The 18,250-nt window shown below is 36.5% G+C and overlaps 2 protein-coding genes and 1 long non-coding RNA gene across 4 annotated transcripts in view; all 3 read right to left on the bottom strand.

The window, feature by feature from the left end:
- LOC129422198 (uncharacterized) overlaps positions 1 to 18,250 on the bottom strand; it is a 261,102-nt gene that overhangs the window by 225,781 nt on the left and 17,071 nt on the right. The window lies entirely within an intron of this gene.
- On the bottom strand, positions 326 to 18,228 carry LOC129422403 (uncharacterized). The gene is made up of 2 exons (XM_073856566.1): positions 18,114 to 18,228; positions 326 to 2,204 (listed from the first exon to the last, which is right to left on the bottom strand). The coding sequence occupies exons 1-2, from the start codon at positions 18,211 to 18,213 to the stop codon at positions 1,021 to 1,023; spliced, it is 1,284 nt and encodes a 427-aa protein (XP_073712667.1). The 5' UTR covers positions 18,214 to 18,228; the 3' UTR covers positions 326 to 1,020.
- On the bottom strand, positions 9,518 to 11,542 carry LOC129422636 (uncharacterized). Its single transcript, XR_012359034.1, has 3 exons — positions 11,215 to 11,542; positions 10,131 to 10,319; positions 9,518 to 9,730 (listed from the first exon to the last, which is right to left on the bottom strand). It is a non-coding gene; the product is annotated as an uncharacterized lncRNA (long non-coding RNA).

The following is an 18,250-nucleotide window of genomic DNA, read 5'->3' as shown; positions in this document are numbered from 1 at the left end:
ACGTCGGGATTTCTGATCATAAATATTAAACATGTTTAATGTTTACGATTCGCAATAGGGGCAGTTCCGACGTTCTTCCGATCAGGTTCGGACACTCTATTTTACACACCTTACACTAAGATATGATTATCTGTAGGGCCATCAAGATAATCGGGACATAGCTAGGATTGTTGGAAGGGGTGGAAATCGGCCCAAAATCAACCCAATTATGTTTTGGTGTGTACCCAGCTTAAACTGCAATTCATCAACTGGCCGCTAGAGGCTCGCTCCAAAAGGGAGTTGATCCCCATAGATGTTATGATAATAACAAATAACAGACTTCAAATGAATAATAAAGAAAACTTTATTGATGATATATATATCCGAAGGGAATATTTCATGTTTGACCATCAGACACTGAAGGGCAGAGCAGCTGCACTGAGACAGCGGCAAATTCCAGAAGGACTTGCAGAGATGAGGTTGCTCTGGGTGGTGTACACGGCGCTGACAACCCACTAATCAACCTGAACTCAAATATCCAAAATTTTCAGAGGAAATGTTAATATAGGCTCAATCATTACTAACTGACCACAGATTTGAAGGTTATTCATCTATATTCTTGAATAAATGGCTACATTTTATGACACAAAAAGAGTAATATTTCAAATATTGTGCAGACTTTAAGCTCCACTGCCGTTGACGTGAAATGCATTCTGGGAAACTTGTCTGTCGTAAGTCCACACAAGTCACCTTCTGATGCATCCTCGATAAAATGAGCAGATCAAGAACACATCCTGAGATGTTATATGAACTTGACTTGATGTGAACTTGGAATTGGAACAGTTCTTGGGCCACAACTGATGAGGTTTCACAAGAACACATATTGAGAAACGGCCTGGATCTTTTTTGCCGTATGCCATTTTTGGGTTTTGTGTGCACGTAGACTTTTAGTAAGGATCCTCCAGACAGTTTTATAAATAAGACCTCAGCTGATTTCTAAACTTTGTTGCCATATCCAGACTGTTGACACATGAATGGTTTCTATTGAGTGTGAAATCTTGCGTGTTTTTTAAAGTTAGCTTTTGTTTTGAAACTCTTTTCACACTCATGGCATGTGAACGATTTCTCTTTAGTGTGAGTGATCAAATGTGTATTAAGGTTTGTTTTTGTCTTGAAACTCTTTCCACACTGAGAGCATTTGTAAGGTTTCTCTCCAGTGTGAGACATCATGTGAGTCTTAAGTTTACCTGCAGTTATAAAACGCTTTCCACACAGATGACAAGTGTAAGGTTTCTCACCAGTGTGAATTCTCAAATGTTTCTTAAGGTTACATGCAGTTATAAAACTCTTTTCACAGTGATGGCACGGATGCGGTTTCTCTCCGGTGTGAATCCTCATGTGTACGTTAAGGTTCATTTTTATTGTGAAACTCTTTCCACACAGATGACATGTAAATGGTTTCTCTCCAGTGTGAATTCTCATGTGTATCTTAAGTTTAACTTTATCTATGAAACTCTTGTCACAGTGATGGCATGCGTGTAGCTTTTCCCCACTGTGAGTTTTCATGTGCCGGAAAAGGCCTGAGTTAAAGGTGAAACTCTTTCCACACAGATGACAAGTGTAAGGTTTCTCTCCAGTGTGACTTCTCAAATGTTTTCTAAGGTTACCTGCAGTTGTAAAACTCTTTTCACAGTGATGGCATGCGTGTGTTTTTTCTCTAGTGTGAATCCTCAAATGTTTGTTACGGTCACCGACAGTTGTAAAACTTTTTTCACAGTGATGGCATGCGTGTGTTTTCTCTCCAGTGTGAATCCTCAAATGTCTGTTAAGTTGACTTTTATCTCGGAAACTCTTGTCACAATGCTGGCAGGCGTGTGGCTTTTCCCCCCTGTGAGCTCTCATGTGCCGGCTAAGGCTCGATTTACGGTTAAAACTCATGCCACACAGTTGACATGTGAAAGGTTTCTTCTCACTGTGAATCCTCATGTGTCCTTTAAGGTAAGCTTTTGTTCTAAAACTCTTTCCACACAGTTGACATATGAAAGGTTTCTCTTCACTGTGAGTCGTCTTGTGATCTTCAGGGCGTTCATCTTCACTGAAACTATTTTCACACTTTATGTCTTCTGTCTTCAGAGTTTCTTTCTGTGAAACATTATGGTTTATTTGTACAATCTGATGTTTCTCATCCACTTCAGCTTGACTCTCCTCTTTCACTTCTATCATCTCTAAAATGAAGACAGAAAATAGTTCAAATAGATAAAATAGAATGACAAAACACATTTGAGATGTCATGTATTCATGTTATTTTTAATGTGAAGTACATTGTGTCATTTCTATTGTCAATTTCTGCATTTGTAGTTTAACTCTGTGCTGTGTTTAAAACCCTTTAACAAATGTCCTATAAATGTCTTTAAAACTTCCTTATGCTGTGTGTAAGACATTATACCAGTGTAAAGTCAAATACACTCACTGAGAAAACATTTAGATCACATCATTTTCAAAAGTTTATACAGTAGCTAGCTAGACAGAATATCAGATATCTAAATGTAAGATAGCACCAACATAATTACTATAATAATGGTTATTATGTTTATATGTGTTTGTATGTTTTAGTTTATATACATTTCCCTAAATTTCCAATAAGCATAAATATGTTGTTTAATGTTTCTCTGAAGTTTCAAATGAATACGAGGAGTTACAAGATAGAGAGTGAGAGACTGACAGAAACATGAATGTGTTCAATATGTGTACACAATAAACTTAAACATGTCATTTGATCTGTTTCTCTAAAGTTTAAGCATTAAACGTGTTGTTTTATTACAGATCATTTATATGTGCTCGTGTGGTTTGGTCAAAAAGTAAACTTCTGAGTGTTTGTGGATGTGTATTTTATTGTAATATGCTGAAAATTTTAAACACTGGCAGCATAAGACCTAAAAGTCTTTTTTTTTATTCCACAATGTTCCCCATCTGCTGATAAACATGGATTTAGTATGCATAAAACAGATGATTGACTTTTTAAACTTGTTCAAATATATAATGCTTAATATCGCTCACTAACTTCTTTCGTGAGAAAATCTCCCTGATGCTCTGTCATGTCCTGAGCAGCTCATTTGGATTTAAAGGGATACACACAAAAACGGTGCATTTTTGCTCAGCCCCATAAAGTGCCTATTTTAACATGCCACAATAAATTACCTATAGGATATTTTGAGCTAAAACTTCACATATGTACTCTGGGGACATCAAAGATTTATTTAAAATCTTTAAAAAGTCTTGTGGAATGTCCCTTTTTATGTTGAATTATGAAGTTTTTTTTTTTAAATTGATTTTATTCTGTACACTATGGCACACTTGTGGTGTTCCTTTTCAAAAAATAACCGGCAATTTATAGTGAAGGTGGAAGATCCCAAAACAAAGAAAATGTTTTTTCTGAAACAGAGAGCAAAGTAAGGCACTGAAAAATCCGCTCCCCTTCTCACTCTCATAATGTATAGTTAATATAGTTCCTCTTTTAAATCCGCTTAGAAAAGCGCTACGTTTTATTTTGTACCACCTAACTACTCGTCTTAAATAGGAAAAACGTTGATGTGTTTGGTCACTTCTAACTTTATCTCTGTTTGGTACCATTGAATGAATGGGGCTAAGCTAAATGCTATCGAAGTGTTGCAGCGCGCCCCAGCGCTTACGTGCACGCACTAAGGTTAGTTAAGGTAATCACATAGTTTAATATGGAAAATGGATAGACTATTCCTTTAACATTAAAAAAGTCTCATACTGTATATCTGGCACAGAGGTGGGTGCAATACACTACATCCAATGATAATAGGGGAAGGCTGTAACACAAAATAATGTTCTACTGTGACTGTGCTAATAACACTTTATGGAGTAATCTGTTCCTGTCACTTGCAATCCTTTAGAAGTGATTTCAGTGCTAGACCGACATTTCTTAAATCACCGGAGCATCTACCTCTCAGTCAGATATTTCTCATGCCTTAATGCTCGTCTACATATTGACCTTGTTACGTACATAATTGAAGCTTCCTTTCAACTTCAGACATTTTTTATCTCAACAACTGCATTAATAAATGTATTCATAAAACCCCTGATAGCAGTCTTCATAATAACACTAAAATAACAGCATGCATACTTCAATGAATGACAGTATATCTATTTTAATGCAGGACCATGAAGTGACTAAAACACATTAATATCTAGTAGGATTGACAGAGGAACTAGTTGATTAATCTGAAATGGTATAGTCTGCTATAGTCTGATCTGTACTTGGTATGGAGCTGAACTTTTGTTCATGTTGTGGCTGAGAAAAAAAGTACTGTCAAAACTAAGTTCAATTCTGGACAATCCCTTTTCTCCCACTAGGGTGCTGGCCAACCAGAGAAGTACATTTAGTCAGAGACTGATTACTGCTAAGTAAGCGTTTTAGAAGATCTTTTAAACGTGTGGCCATTAAGCTGTATAACTCCTCTTTGTAACTGCTGGGACAATTCACTATTAAAGTAAATAACCCTTTTTTATATTGGTATAGTATGTTCATTTTTTATGTCTTATCTATTAATTTTTGAAATGGTTGATTGGCATATTTAAATGTATTATTTTATTTCTTTTTTCTTTCATTTCTATAATTGTAAAATGAAAGCAATTTCCCCCTGGGATTAATAAAGTTCTTTGAATTGAATTAATTGTTAGGCTAGCTGCAAAAAGAAAATCTCCATAGTAACTTAATGTAGACAAATTTTGCCTCCCTTCATGCAACCAAGCCAATTCAGCCAGGATAACTGGAAAATCCCATCTTAATCCCTTATCTTGCCTTTGTGCAATACCCCTCAGGTCTTCTCCAGATCCTTCAGGTTTTGGGACTGTTACAGGGCAACATGGAGTTTCAGCTCCCTCCGTAGATTTTCTATTGGGTTCAGGTCTGGAGACTGGCTAGGCCACTCCAGGACCTTGAAATGCTTCATACGGAGCCACTCCTTAGATGCTCTGGCTGTGTGTTTGGGGTCATTCTCATGCTGGAAGACCGAGTCACGACCCATCTTCAATGCTCTTACGGAGGGTTTTTTGTTGCCAAAAAACTCACGATACATGGCCCCATCCATCCTCCACTCAATACGATGCAGTCGTCCTGTCCCCTTTGCAGAAGAGCACCCCCGAAGCATGATGTTTCCACCCCCATGCTTCACGTTAGGGGTGGTGTTCTTGGGATTGTACTCATCCTTCGTCTTCCTCCAAACACGGCAAGTGGAGTTAATACCAAGTTCTATTTTGGTCAAATCGGACCACATGACTTTCTCCTATTCCTTTCTCTGGATCATCCAGATGGTCTTTGGCAAACTTCTGATGGGCCTGGACATGTGCTGGCTTGAACAGTTGAACAATGCGCGCGCTGTAGGATTTTAAGCCATGACGGTGCCCTGTGTTACTAACAGTAACCTTTGAAACTGTGGTCTCAGTTCTCTTCAGGTCATTGACCAGGGGCCCGTTTCAGAAAGGTGGTTAAGTGAAAACTCTGAGTTTGTTAACCCCGAAATGAGGGAAACTCTAAGTTTTCTGTTTCAAAAAGGGAGGTAGGTTAAACATGAGACAGCGGGGTAAGTCAAGCCTGTTTCAGAAGGAGAGGTAACTCAGAGTCTGTTTCCGGAGTAACTTACTCTGTGAACCTAACCTGGTCGGCAGCAGGTTTTATCCTGTAAACTCTGAGTTTCTTGTGGTCTCCTCCCCATTTTTAAAGGAGTAGCTGTGTTTAATCTTGTTAGTTGATTTATTACATTCATTCATTGCGCAAATTTTTATTACGTACACTGTATTATATGATTTTAGCTGTCTTGAAGTTATAATCAAATTGCCAGTGCAAACCATTTTAACTTACTACTTTATATTTTTATATATTACACTAAACTTTCAACTAAAAATTAAAACAGTAAATTGAAATGACTTGTAAAGCTAATATGATATACTTAGGTGCATAAATCGTCTTAGTGACTAAAAAGTCAAGTACTTTTATAGAGAATCCTGTAGATGATGATGTTGCATTCATTTGTAGAAAGTTAGATTTATGTTGCAAGAGGATTTTGAGACCCTGAGTGGTTTTTTGTCATATCCACTTACATTTATGTGAGCGAAATTATTATTTTTTGCAGTCATTTTAGATATGTTAATATCCTTATATGACTAATATCAGTCTTTGTGGTGCTCTTACATCTAAACAGTTGACTTTACATTTCTTACGTCTTTCGTCAATATCGCTGGTCTAGTGGGTAGCACTGTGTGCAGTGGTTAGGGCAGTTCGAATCCCGGCTAGGCAAATTTTTTTTTATTCATGACAAACATTTGTAAAGTTCGTTGCCTTACATGACAAAGTATGCTTAATTTCATTTTTAGCTGAGTTGCTGTCATCTTTTTGTCCATGGGATTGCATCTGCATGTAAATGAATATAATAACGTACAGTTCTCAGTTTATTTACTTCGGATATTTTAACTGTGATGAAAAATTAATTGCACACATTTACTAGAGTAGCAATTTACAAAAACAACTCTTTTCTTTAAAATATATGCTCGTAGTTGCTGTACACTTGCAGTAACACTTTCAATTTTAGTAGTAAAAATGATTAAGACCTCTTTGTCACGTGCTGTTGCCATGGTAAATCGTAATATCTGAGCTCCATTGATGATGGCTTTTCATAGTGGTTGTGCAGACGCTTAACTCAGAGTTAACCTACTCAGAGTCGATTGAACTAACTCAGATCAGCTTTTCTGTAACCGAAAACTCAGAGTTTACTATCTCAGAGTAAGTCAACTCAGAGTTCAAGTTTAAACTCAGAGTTGGTTGAACCTCCTTATTGAAACGGGCCCCTGGTCCTCCTGTGTAGTTCTAGACTGTTCCCTCATCTTTCTCATGATCAGTGATACTCCACACAAGGTGAGATCTTGTATGAAGGCCTAGTCAGAGGTGTGTATTTATTATGACTCATCTTGTATACTTAAATGTAGAGGTCGACCGATATGGCCTTTTCTCTGGCCGATGCCGATATTTAGAAATCAGGGCAGCCGATGGCCGATATGTTTGGCCGATTTTCTATATGTAAAAATGTCACTATTTAAGTCAAAGTATTTAAAAAAAATTATGACTGTGGCCGGTTGCATAAACATAGCCGTGATATTAAGACTGCGTCTTAAGAATGATTCTGACTAACTAGCAATTAGTTAGGGCTTATCAGTCTTATTATTTGGGTTTAAATTAGACCAATCTACATTTCTATGTAACAAACTTAAAACAGTTATGATCAGTCTTGAAGAAAAAAAATTCATGACTAACTTTTAAGACTAGTCTTAAAGTTTTATGCAACCAGCCACTGGTCTTTCTGAAGAGTTTTACAACCTCCTCTGCACCATGCATTTATCAGACACAGATATTACCTGACACTCTGCTGTCATCTTCTTTGATCCATTTTTTACCATGGCTTTTATTGCTTTGTAGGATAAAATCCTTATTTGGTAGACCTGATAAATGATTTATTCATCAAAGTTAACATAGTAAATGTCTATGTTTTTTAGTTGAGACTGTTATTTAGGGCAAATCTTTCTAAACACATTTACATTCTCATTTCTGAGGTGCTATAAGTGACTGATTGTGCTGGCAGTGACGTCTTGTGAGTTTAGTGTTGGGACAGATCTGTTGTTTCAACCGCTCATTCAAACGAATCCGTTCAAACGAGTCAATTCGCGAATCGGAGGCGTTGTGTTGTAATCCAGGCTGAGCAGCGCAAAACTGTAAACAAAGTGTTACTGTAACAACACGAAAAACATTTCCTCGGTGGATATGATTTGGTCTTCCGACCTTTCGCCATCGAGTCTGTTTTGAGTAATAAAAGCAGGGAGACAGTTTAAAGACAGAAAGCGTGCGTGCGCAGCTCTCTCTGTCACGCAAACAAAAAATCATCATCACTCATTAATCACATGAAATGAGCCTAATCTTTGCACGGACAGTGCACCGCGAGACATAAGCCTATCGGGCTGTTGTACTGGCTGCTTAACTGGCGTGATCCCCCCATCATTTAATAAAGCTTTTGATCAAGGCACGGCTGCAGTGCACACACACGGGAGCGATCTGCTTGCAGCAAGAGACAGTGTCAAGAGTTCTACAACAACGGTTAGGTGCCCGCAGATTGGCCTGCCTATTAATCTGCCTAATTTTGCAGCAAAATCGGCCAAAGACGATTTTATAAAATATGCCAAAAATCGGCCGATAAATCGGTCGACCTCTACTTAAAGGCAGGGTAGGCAGGAATTATCTAAAAAACTTTACAAATTAGTTTAAACTGTCTTTATATACAAATACATAATTAAAATGTAAGTACTCTGAAAAAGAGAGTATAAAACTCAAGTGTCTGTAGACCTCTCACGACTGTGTTAAACACAGTTAATTATTTCCATTCGGGACGAAACAAATGATTAGCTTGCGCGAATATCACTCTCTCGCGCGATCATGACACCACCCCTGTTGCTATAATGGGATCTGCCCAGACATGCACACACGATTGATTTGAACGTGCACGAGGCACTCTAGGAAGAGCTAAAGTATGGCAGAGAAAGTGCATTCAGAACTCACAGAAAGTGCATTCAGAACTCACAGTACCTGCATATGCAGTCAGCGAAGGCAAACGAGGCAAAAAAGGAATAAACGAAGCAATCAAACGAGAGTAAATATCACGTGGCTTTTTCTCGAGTCGACGATGCGGTAGCGGTATTGTCTCCGGAGTGTAGTCCTCATCAGAGTCAACAATGCTTTCATCACGGAAACTCTTCCATGCAAAACACTGGCTGAGTGAGTACTAAAAGCCATCCTATTTGTTTATATTCATAGTGATAAAGTTAGGTGTATTATTACATGTGATTGTGACTTGATGTTATTACATGCACCGCGCTCCTTCCTCTCTGCTTGTCTGAGGTAAATCCTTCTCTTAGCCAAGCCGTCGGTGTCGCGCGTTCATGTGTTTTGGGGCGTGGCTTTAGAAGAAACCCATAAGGGAGGGGGAGGAGTGAATGGAAAAATGAGCTGTGTTTAAAACAGTGCTGAGGGGTCTGCAGACACTCGATTTTTGTACTCTCTTTTTCAGAGTACTTACATTTTACTTGTGTGTTGATATGTAGAGACGGTTTGAACGGATTTGTAAGGAAGTTTTTTTGGATGGTTCCTGCCTATCCTGCCTTTAAATGTTCTGATTTCGTTGTATGAATTCAATATTTGGCTTGATGGCTACATCTGGTGAAAAATTTTGTGTCAATAGACACACAAATGTAGAGCATTACATAGAGATCACAGTCATTCAATCTACTGAAGGTTGCTTTGGATAAAACTCTTTTCCTGATGTTTCAATCTAATTCTACTGAATCTATTATAGATGCAGAAAGTTATCATCTCATGGATTTTAGTTTATTTTCCCCTCATGTTTCTCCATGTTTTTATGATTATTCCTCAACTATCAATGATGAAGATTATAAAATAGACACCAACCTATTTGTTCCTCAGTATCTTAATCCTTTATTCTGCATGGTTGTGGATCTGTCATCTTCTCAAGCTCTTCTTTCACCAGCATCAACATTATGTCATGAAGATTTCAGTTGTCACACATGGAGTGATTTCTCTGTGTGTTTGACTCCAGCATTTATTGGTGGATTGTTGTAGGAGGAGCTTCACTGAAGATCTCAATCACTTTCACTCTATGGGTGTGAACTAGAAATGAAAGAAGAGACATTAAAACATTTAATGTCAGTAAAACATTCACCATCTGTTTCAAACTTTTTTAGTTTTATTTGTAACAAATAATTGGTTTATTTCTAACTTTGATCCTCATGTTTTGCTAAGATTGACTTTTATGTTATAGGGGTGTAATGGTTCACTTATTTTTTCTCACGCATTAATTACAGATCTGAATGTTTGGTGTAGACCTGGGTAATTTTACATATTTTCAGTTAATTTGAATAAACATTTTGATGCATTTTTTCATTTTATTTCAATTGGAAGATTAAGGTTTTAAATAAAAGTTATTATTGCATGTCAAAGTGAAATGATGCAGACATTATCTGATTATTGCAGCAGGGTTTTCCTGCACTGAAAATGAATCAGGACCCACCAGATTGACGCTTGTTTAGTGTGTTGTGATTCGACAGCAGCTTAGCAGAGCCGTTTGAGCTTAGCTGGCAACTGATGTATTCTTATGGGCGGAGTTTAGTCAAAAACTCTTGCTTTGACGTCATTAAAGCAGGAAGTAGAGGACTGTAGTCCAAACCGGCCGTTCACTGTAGGCTTTGAAAGGTGAATTCTGTTAAAGAAAATATATCGCCTGGCATTGAACTTTGAGCTTTATCATTTTACAGATATTATTTATGCTATTATAGCAACTGACTATGGTTTAAAAAATGGGACCAGAAAGACCTTTAAAATAAATACAAGAGAAAGAGACGCAGAAACGGTGTTTAATTTCTAATTTATTTAATACACATTGTAATAAATAATAGTAATATTCTACGTACAAAAACTCTAAATATAATAAATTACTATTATTACACTAAGGGTTGTGCCGATGGACGATATCATCATTCGATATCATACAGTATGTGATATATTAGAGTCTTACGTTTAAAATAGTCCATCCATATAAGAAACTTTACTAAAATAATGCATTACATAACAAAACTAACAAGAGTGATGCCCACTGTGGCCACAGCCTATCATTTAATAATTTGACTGTTCAATACTGTTCATTTAAAAAGCAGACATAAAATTAACTTAAAAAGGTACTTTCCCTAGTAGTAACTAATTACTTTTGATATACAGTAACTGGTAGAGTAATTAACCTATGTTTACCTATGGGGCAACGTTTGCACTCCTTTCAGTGTACGTATGATAACGGTAGATCCCAAACTCATTTGTAGCAGAGATTTGTGTGTTGATTGTGTAAAAAAATAATTAATATAACTTAAATATTTGTTGAATGATAGACCTAAAGCTAAAAATTGTTACCTTGTGCCCCGCTAAAAATTAAGGTTTAATAATAACTAAAATAAAAACTATTAATACAGATTCAGTTCGCGGTTAGTTTTAAAATTGTCTGAATAGTCACAACTTCTATGTTTTGTGTCCTCTTCACAGTACAACGATTCATAATATATGGGTAAACATTGAATAATATTGGTATTAAACGTGCTGGACATTACCTCAAAGTACACAACTGTATGAGTCAGGAGATGTTTATGACGCTGTCCGGACAATGGATCCCTGCTCCAGAGACAACAGTGAGTCCGGGTAAGAAAACTTAATCTCACTGCTAACAGTTAGCGTATTAATAAATCCTGCTGACGAACCAATAAAATAATTAAAGACGATTTAATTCAACTTTAGTGATGCCCGCTTTTGAAACACTGCTTCATGACACTTCTAAACGTTCTCCTTCTTCTTCTTTTGGTTTAATGTCGGGTTGCGAATCAACTTTAAAGGTGCATACCGCCACCTACCGTGATGGAGTGTGAAAATAATGATTTACCTCTTATCTCAAAACTGCATATATTTATCCTCCGTGTTATTTAATAAGTTGGCTATAGTAAATTTCTTGCATCCTATTGTTTGTAATTCTTTCTTTAAAATACTTAATTCTATTTCATAAATATCTTCAAAACGTTTTGTTTGACCTTGGAATACATCATCAAATACCCTACCAGGGGAGGATTTAGTGATTTGGGGGCCCAAGGCAAATCCATGTGGGACCCCCTAATGCAACCATTACTTTACTTTTCTGTTTCTCTTTCAAAGCACACAACCTGTTTATAGAGGTTAAGTTTATGGTTGAGAGGTTGTGTGTGTGCACTCTTAAAATGAATGTGTTAAATTAACACATCTTAGGACAACACATCTAGTGTGTTGTCCTTAACTTAACACATCTCTGTGTTATTTTTGGAATAACACACTTTGTGTTGTTTTAACACATCTTGTGTTGTCCATTTCATTTATTTAAGCTCACATTCTACACGAAATGACACATAATGTGTTAAATAGTTTAACACAAAACAATGTGTTAAAATTAACACATCCTTTCTTAGAGTGTGTGTGTGTGTGTGTGTGTGTGTGCGTGCGTGCGTGCGTGTGTGTGTTTGTACTTTTTTTGTTCTGAATTTCTTCAATATTTTTCATTCTAATGCCACATCCACAATATATTTTAAATTAAACATATTTTGTAATCAAATGAACATAATACGACAAGTTTTTTAAACATGTTTTTAAAGAATGAATTCATGGGTGTTAAGAACTCTATTGCTGGAGATTTTTTTCCAAGGGGTGCACTTGAATTTATACAGTGAAGTGTCATGTATTGCTCCTGCATTAAATTATGTAAACTGTTTTTATATAAATGAACTACACAGATGTCATCTATTAGTTAATGTACACACATTGTACTTTGACGTTCGGTCTGCTCTTTGGAGTGGCTGTGGAATCTGAATTTAATCAGCTTAACAGAGTAAAATACAGCAAAAAGCCAAATAATGCTTCCATTTTCATATGAGATTTAAATGCCCTGTTTACATAATATGCCTTTTAAAACGTTTAAAATGGCATTTTAAAATGGCAACGATCCTCGTCTATACACTGCAAAAAAAATCAAGAAAAAAAATCTTAATATTTATGTCTTGTTTTCAGTAAAAATATCTAAAAATCCTTAAATTAAGATCCTTTTCTTGATGAGCAAAACGACCCAAGAAAACAAGTCTAGTTTTAGACAAAAAATAAAACAAGAAGAAAATCTGCCAATGGGGTAAGCTAATTTTTCTTGAATTTTAAATGCACAAAATCACTTAAATTTAATATTTTTGGTCTAAAAGCTATACTTATTTTCTTGGGTCGTTCTGCTCATCAAGAAAAAGCATCTTAATTTAAGAATTTTTAGATATTTTTACTGAAAACAAGACAAAAATACTAAGAATATGTTTTCTTGAAAATAATTTTTTTTGCAGTGTACTGGCATTTCAAAACGACAGCGTATCAATTTCAAAGTAAAAATAATTTTTATTCAGGTAAATGGAGGTTTGCAACAGAGGTTTTGCCCAAAATAGTTAACATCTACCAATCAACTGTTAACGTGCTATATCAGATTGTTTTTAAATGTATCCTAATAACTGTTTTATATATGTTTGAGTATTTTTGGGTTTAAATATTACGTAACGGTGTTTATGTTTTGTTTCAATTTAATAAGCTTATAGACTGTAATTTTAAACGCCACGCCGTTGTAAAGGCCAATATGTAGGGAGAAATTTGGTGTGTCAGACATAAATTTCAAGTTTAATTAAAATTTTGTTTGTTTCTTTAAAACGAATTACGTTTCATATAATGTGTCTCTTAATTTTAATAAATGTTTTGTTGATAAGTTTTTAACGATTTGCAAAATCAAATTATGGAGAACATCACTCAACACCAGCCTTCAGTGCACAGAAATTTAATTGCATGCGCATTCAGAGCATGATGTAGCAGCACATTTGATTGCAGCATGCTTATTTGACTTTTAAAAATCAACATCATAATAATTTTTTATACTTTAGCCGGACACACTTTTTGTCATGAGCAACAGGTAAGTTATTTGGGTTTTTTTAAACGAATACAGTCAGTTCCTAAGAAAATTTTCAAATGGACTATAAGATCACCAATATGATCTCTCAAAATCCAGATGGCACAGGTACGTCTATAAGATGTCTGGTAAAGATCTAGAGATCTGGAATGCATCTGGTGGGTAAAAACATCTTGCAGACGTCTTCAATAGGCTATATGACATATTTTAGGAAACGTCTCAGCGATGTATTGCAGATGAGCAATCCCTCTCGATGGCAATATGCATTTATGTAGGCTAAAAAAATGCGTCACCTCTTATGTTTGATGGAAGTTTGCATTTGCTGAATTTTATTTTCTGCTTCAAGTACGCTTAATTTAGTACTGTTTGCTTAAATGTTTTCATTTTAAATCATAAAGAACTTTCTTTAAGGTTAATAACATCAACATTAACCTATTGATCATATTAATATGTTGTTTGGGGAGCTAGAACAATATAAGACTAAAACAATCACGAATTCGTGTACAGATCGTAAAATGAATCACAATGTTTACTGTAAAACAATTCTGTAAAAATTACAGTATTACTGGGTATTACTGGCAACTAGCTGCCAGTAACTTACTGTAGATTTTACATTTATGTTATTTACTGTCGACAGTTTGTTCAAAGTTAAATTAACATGAAACATTTTCAGTCTTTATCTTCTACAGTAAGTTACTGGCAACCATTTTTTTACAGTGTACTTAAAGGGCTACTGTATCTGCATTTACACTCTGATATCAAAAACTGTGCAACTTGTTATCTTTGCGGAGCATACTCACCAGCGTTATATCATGAAAATCTGAAAAACACCATTCTTTGACATGTGTACCCTACTGCAACACTGGCTTAATACAAATGCTAAATAACTTCATGTTTTTATAGTCAGAGAGTAATTATGTTCAACAAATGCGATTATTATTTTTACCAAAATAATCGTGATTATTGTGATTTTGCACATAATCAAGCAGCCTTAGGTGAAACTGTACAATCTATTGTTCATATGTGACATGCACACTACCGTGGGTCGCAATTCATGACACATGTTAGTATAGACCAGGACCAGGCAAACACACACATCCATTATACTGTATGACTGTATCTCTTTAACATTTCATGTGAGAAGCCTCACGCTAATAGCAATTTGTTTACAGGCCTTGACTACTGTTGCTGTTTATGGCTTGCTTCCTGAAAGAGTGAAAGAAAGAATTGATTTTTGAATTAAATTAAAGTCATGAAATAAAAATAAAAAGCATGAAAAATAAAGCATTTGTTTTCAAGAGGGTCTGTAGTCAACAAACATGAAACAGAAGTAGAGTAACAAAATGTTTTACCACACTTAAAGCACACATGAGCTTTCACGCTATCATTTATGTTTATGAACATTTAAAACATATGCTGTTTGACAAACTCTTTCCACAACACATCTGACATTACAACTCAAAGTCATAAATGCATTATTCAGTCAAATGTCTTTTCTCAAGAGTGAAAGCTCTGGTGATCTCAGACTTCTTTCCCATGAAAAACTGTTGGCACGTGAATGGTTTCTCTCCAGTGTGTATCCTGATGCGTGCATCAAGATGATCTTTTCTTGTAAAACTCTTTCCACAGTGATGACATGTGAACGGTTTGTCTCCACTGTAAACTGTCATGTGTCTTAAGAGCGCCCTCGTTTGCAAAACAATTTCACACTAAAGACATGTTAGGGTTCACTCCATCGTGACTTCTTGTGTGTAAAGGCTACTTTGATCTCCTAAACTCTTTTTTCCCCAGTGTGAGACATCATGTGTACCTTAAGTTGACTTGTATCTGGGAAACTCTTGTCACAGTGATGGCACGCGTGTGGCTTTTCCCCAGTGTGAGTTTTCATGTGGCGGTTAAGGTTCGATGGACAGGTGAAACTCTTTCCACATTGATGACAAGTGTAAGGTTTCTCTCCGGTGTGAATTTTCATATGTCTGTTAATGTAACTTGCAGTTGCAAAACTCTTTCCACAGTGTTGGCACACATGTGGTTTCTCTCCAGTGTGAATCATCATGTGTACCTTAAGTTGAATTGTATCTGGGAAACTCTTGTCACAGTGATGGCACGCGTGTGGCTTTTCCCCAGTGTGAGATATCATGTGCCGGATAAGGCCTGTTTGGTAGGTGAAACTCTTTTCACACTGATGGCACTTGAATGGTTTATCTCCAGTGTGCATTCTTGAATGATTTTTAAGGTTACTTCCAGTTGCAAAACTCGTTCCACACAGATGACACATGTAAGGTTTTTCTCCAGTGTGAGACCTCAGGTGTGTCTTAAGTTGAGTTGAATCTGGGAAACTCTTGTCACAATAATGGCATGTGTGTGGCTTTTCCCCACTGTGAAGTTTAATGTGACGGATAAGATTCGCTTGTAAAGTGAAACTCTTTCCACACTGTTGGCACGTGAATGCTTTCTCTCCAGTGTGAGAACTCATGTGTATCTTAAGTTCACCTGCAGTTTTAAAACTCTTTTCACACTCATGGCACATGTATGGTTTCTCTCCAGTGTGAATTCTTATGTGTACCTTAAGGTTACCTTTATCTAGGAAACTCTTGTCACAATAATGGCATGCGTGTGGCTTTTCCCCACTGTGAGTTTTCATGTGCCGGATAAGGACTGTTTTAAATGTGAAACTCTTTCTACAGCATTGACACGTGAATGCTTTCTCTCCAGTGTGAGTTCTCGAATGTTTGTTAAGGTCACCTGCAAATGTAAAACTCTTTCCACACTCATAGCATGCGTAAGGTTTCTCTCCAGTATGAATCCTCATGTGTGCGTTAAGGTTAGGTTTTCTTCTGAAACTGTTTCCACACAGATTACACGTAAAAGGTTTCTCTTCAGTGTGAGTCATCATGTGTATCTTAAGTTGACTTTTATCTGGAAAACTCTTGTCGCAATGCTGGCATGCGTATGGCTTTTCCCCACTGTGAACTTTCCTGTGCCGGTTAAGACTCCATTGAGAGGTGAAACTCTTTCCACACTGTTGACATGTTAAAGGTTTCTCCTCACTATGAGTCCTCTTGTGATCTGCAGGGCGTTCATCTTCACTGAAACTCTTTTTACACTTTTTGTCTCGTTTCTGTATTTTTTTAAGATGCTGATGTGTTTCATCAGCTTTTTTTAGTTGAAGTAAATTATTTATATTTATTACCATCGTATCTAAAATGAAGACAATAAATAGTTAAAATCGATAAACCAGAGTGACAAAACACTTTAGACATTGTATGACAAAAGCAACATGTCATGTATCTGTTATGTGTTATCTTTCATGTGAAGTACATTATATCATTTTTATATTATTGTTAATATCTGCTCTTGTAGTTTAAAGGCAGGATAGGCAGGAATTATCTAAAAAAAAACTTTTTTACAAATTTGTTTAAACTGTCTTTATATACCAATACATAAGTAAAATGTAAGTACTCTGAGAAAGAGATTATAAAAATCAAGTGTCTGTAGACTTCTCACGACTGTTTTAAACACAGCTCATTTTTCCATTCACTCCACCCCCTCCCTTCTGGGTTTCTTCTAAAGCCACGCCCCAAAACACATGAACGCGCGACGCTGACCGGCTCTGTCTGCTGGGAGAAGCATTTACCTGAGACGAGCAGAGAGGAAGTAGCGCGGTGCATGTAGTAACATCATGTCACAATCACATGTAATAATACACCTAACTTTATCACTATGAATATAAACAAATAGGATGGCAAGGCAAGGCAAGGCAAGGCACTATTAAGCCAGTGTTTTGCATGGAAGAGTTTCCGTGATGAAAGCATTGTTGACTCTGATGAGGACTACACTCCGGAGACAAAACCGCTACCACATCGTCGACTCGTAGAAAAGCCACGCGATATTTACTCTCGTTTGATTTCTTCGTTTATTCCTTTTTTGCCTCGTTTGCCTTTTCTGACTGGATATGCAGGTACTGTGAGTTCTGAATGCTCTTTCTCTGCCATACTTTTGCTCTTCCTAGAGTGCCTCGTGCACGTTCAAATCAATCGGGTGTGCGCATGTGTGGGCAGATCCCATAGCAACAGGGGTGGTGCCATGGTCACGAGAGAGAGTGATAGTGATAGTCGCGCAAGCCAATCATTTGTTTCGTCCCGAATGGAAATAATTAACTGTGTTTAAAACAGTCGTGAAAGGTCTACAGACACTCAAGTTTTCAGAGTACTTAGATTTTAATTATGTATTTGTATATAAAAACAGTTTAAACAAATTTGTAAAAAAGTTTTTTAGATAATTCCTGCCTATCCTGCCTTTAACTGTAGTAGACCATTGCATGGAGATCACAGTCATTCAATCCACCGAAGGTTGCTTCGGATAAAACCTGATGTAATTCTACTGAATCTATTAAAGATGCAGGAAGTTATCCTCTTATGAATTTTAGTTTATTTTCCCCTCATGTTCCTCAATGATTACTCCTCAACCATCAATAATGAAGATTGAAAAATAGACACCAACCTATTTGTTCCTCAGTATCTTCATCCTTTATTCTGCATGGTTGTGGATCTGTCATCTTCTCAAGCTCCTCTTTCACCAGCACCAACACCAAAAGAGACATAAAAAATTTAATGTCAATAAAACATTCACCACCTGTC

Source organism: Misgurnus anguillicaudatus, chromosome 19 (assembly GCF_027580225.2).
Source record: "Misgurnus anguillicaudatus chromosome 19, ASM2758022v2, whole genome shotgun sequence".
Lineage (NCBI taxonomy): Eukaryota > Metazoa > Chordata > Actinopteri > Cypriniformes > Cobitidae > Misgurnus > Misgurnus anguillicaudatus.
This window is presented reverse-complemented; position numbering and strand designations above follow the sequence as displayed.

Excerpts from the sequence above, each read along its gene's own strand:
- LOC129422403 (XM_073856566.1), bottom strand. The coding sequence starts at position 18,213 with ATGTCTCTTTTGGTGTTGGTGCTGGTGAAAGAGGAGCTTGAGAAGATG. Across the intron at positions 2,205-18,113 it reads AGATACTGAGGAACAAATAG|AGATGATAGAAGTGAAAGAG; the intron begins GTTGGTGTCTAT and ends TCTTCATTTTAG.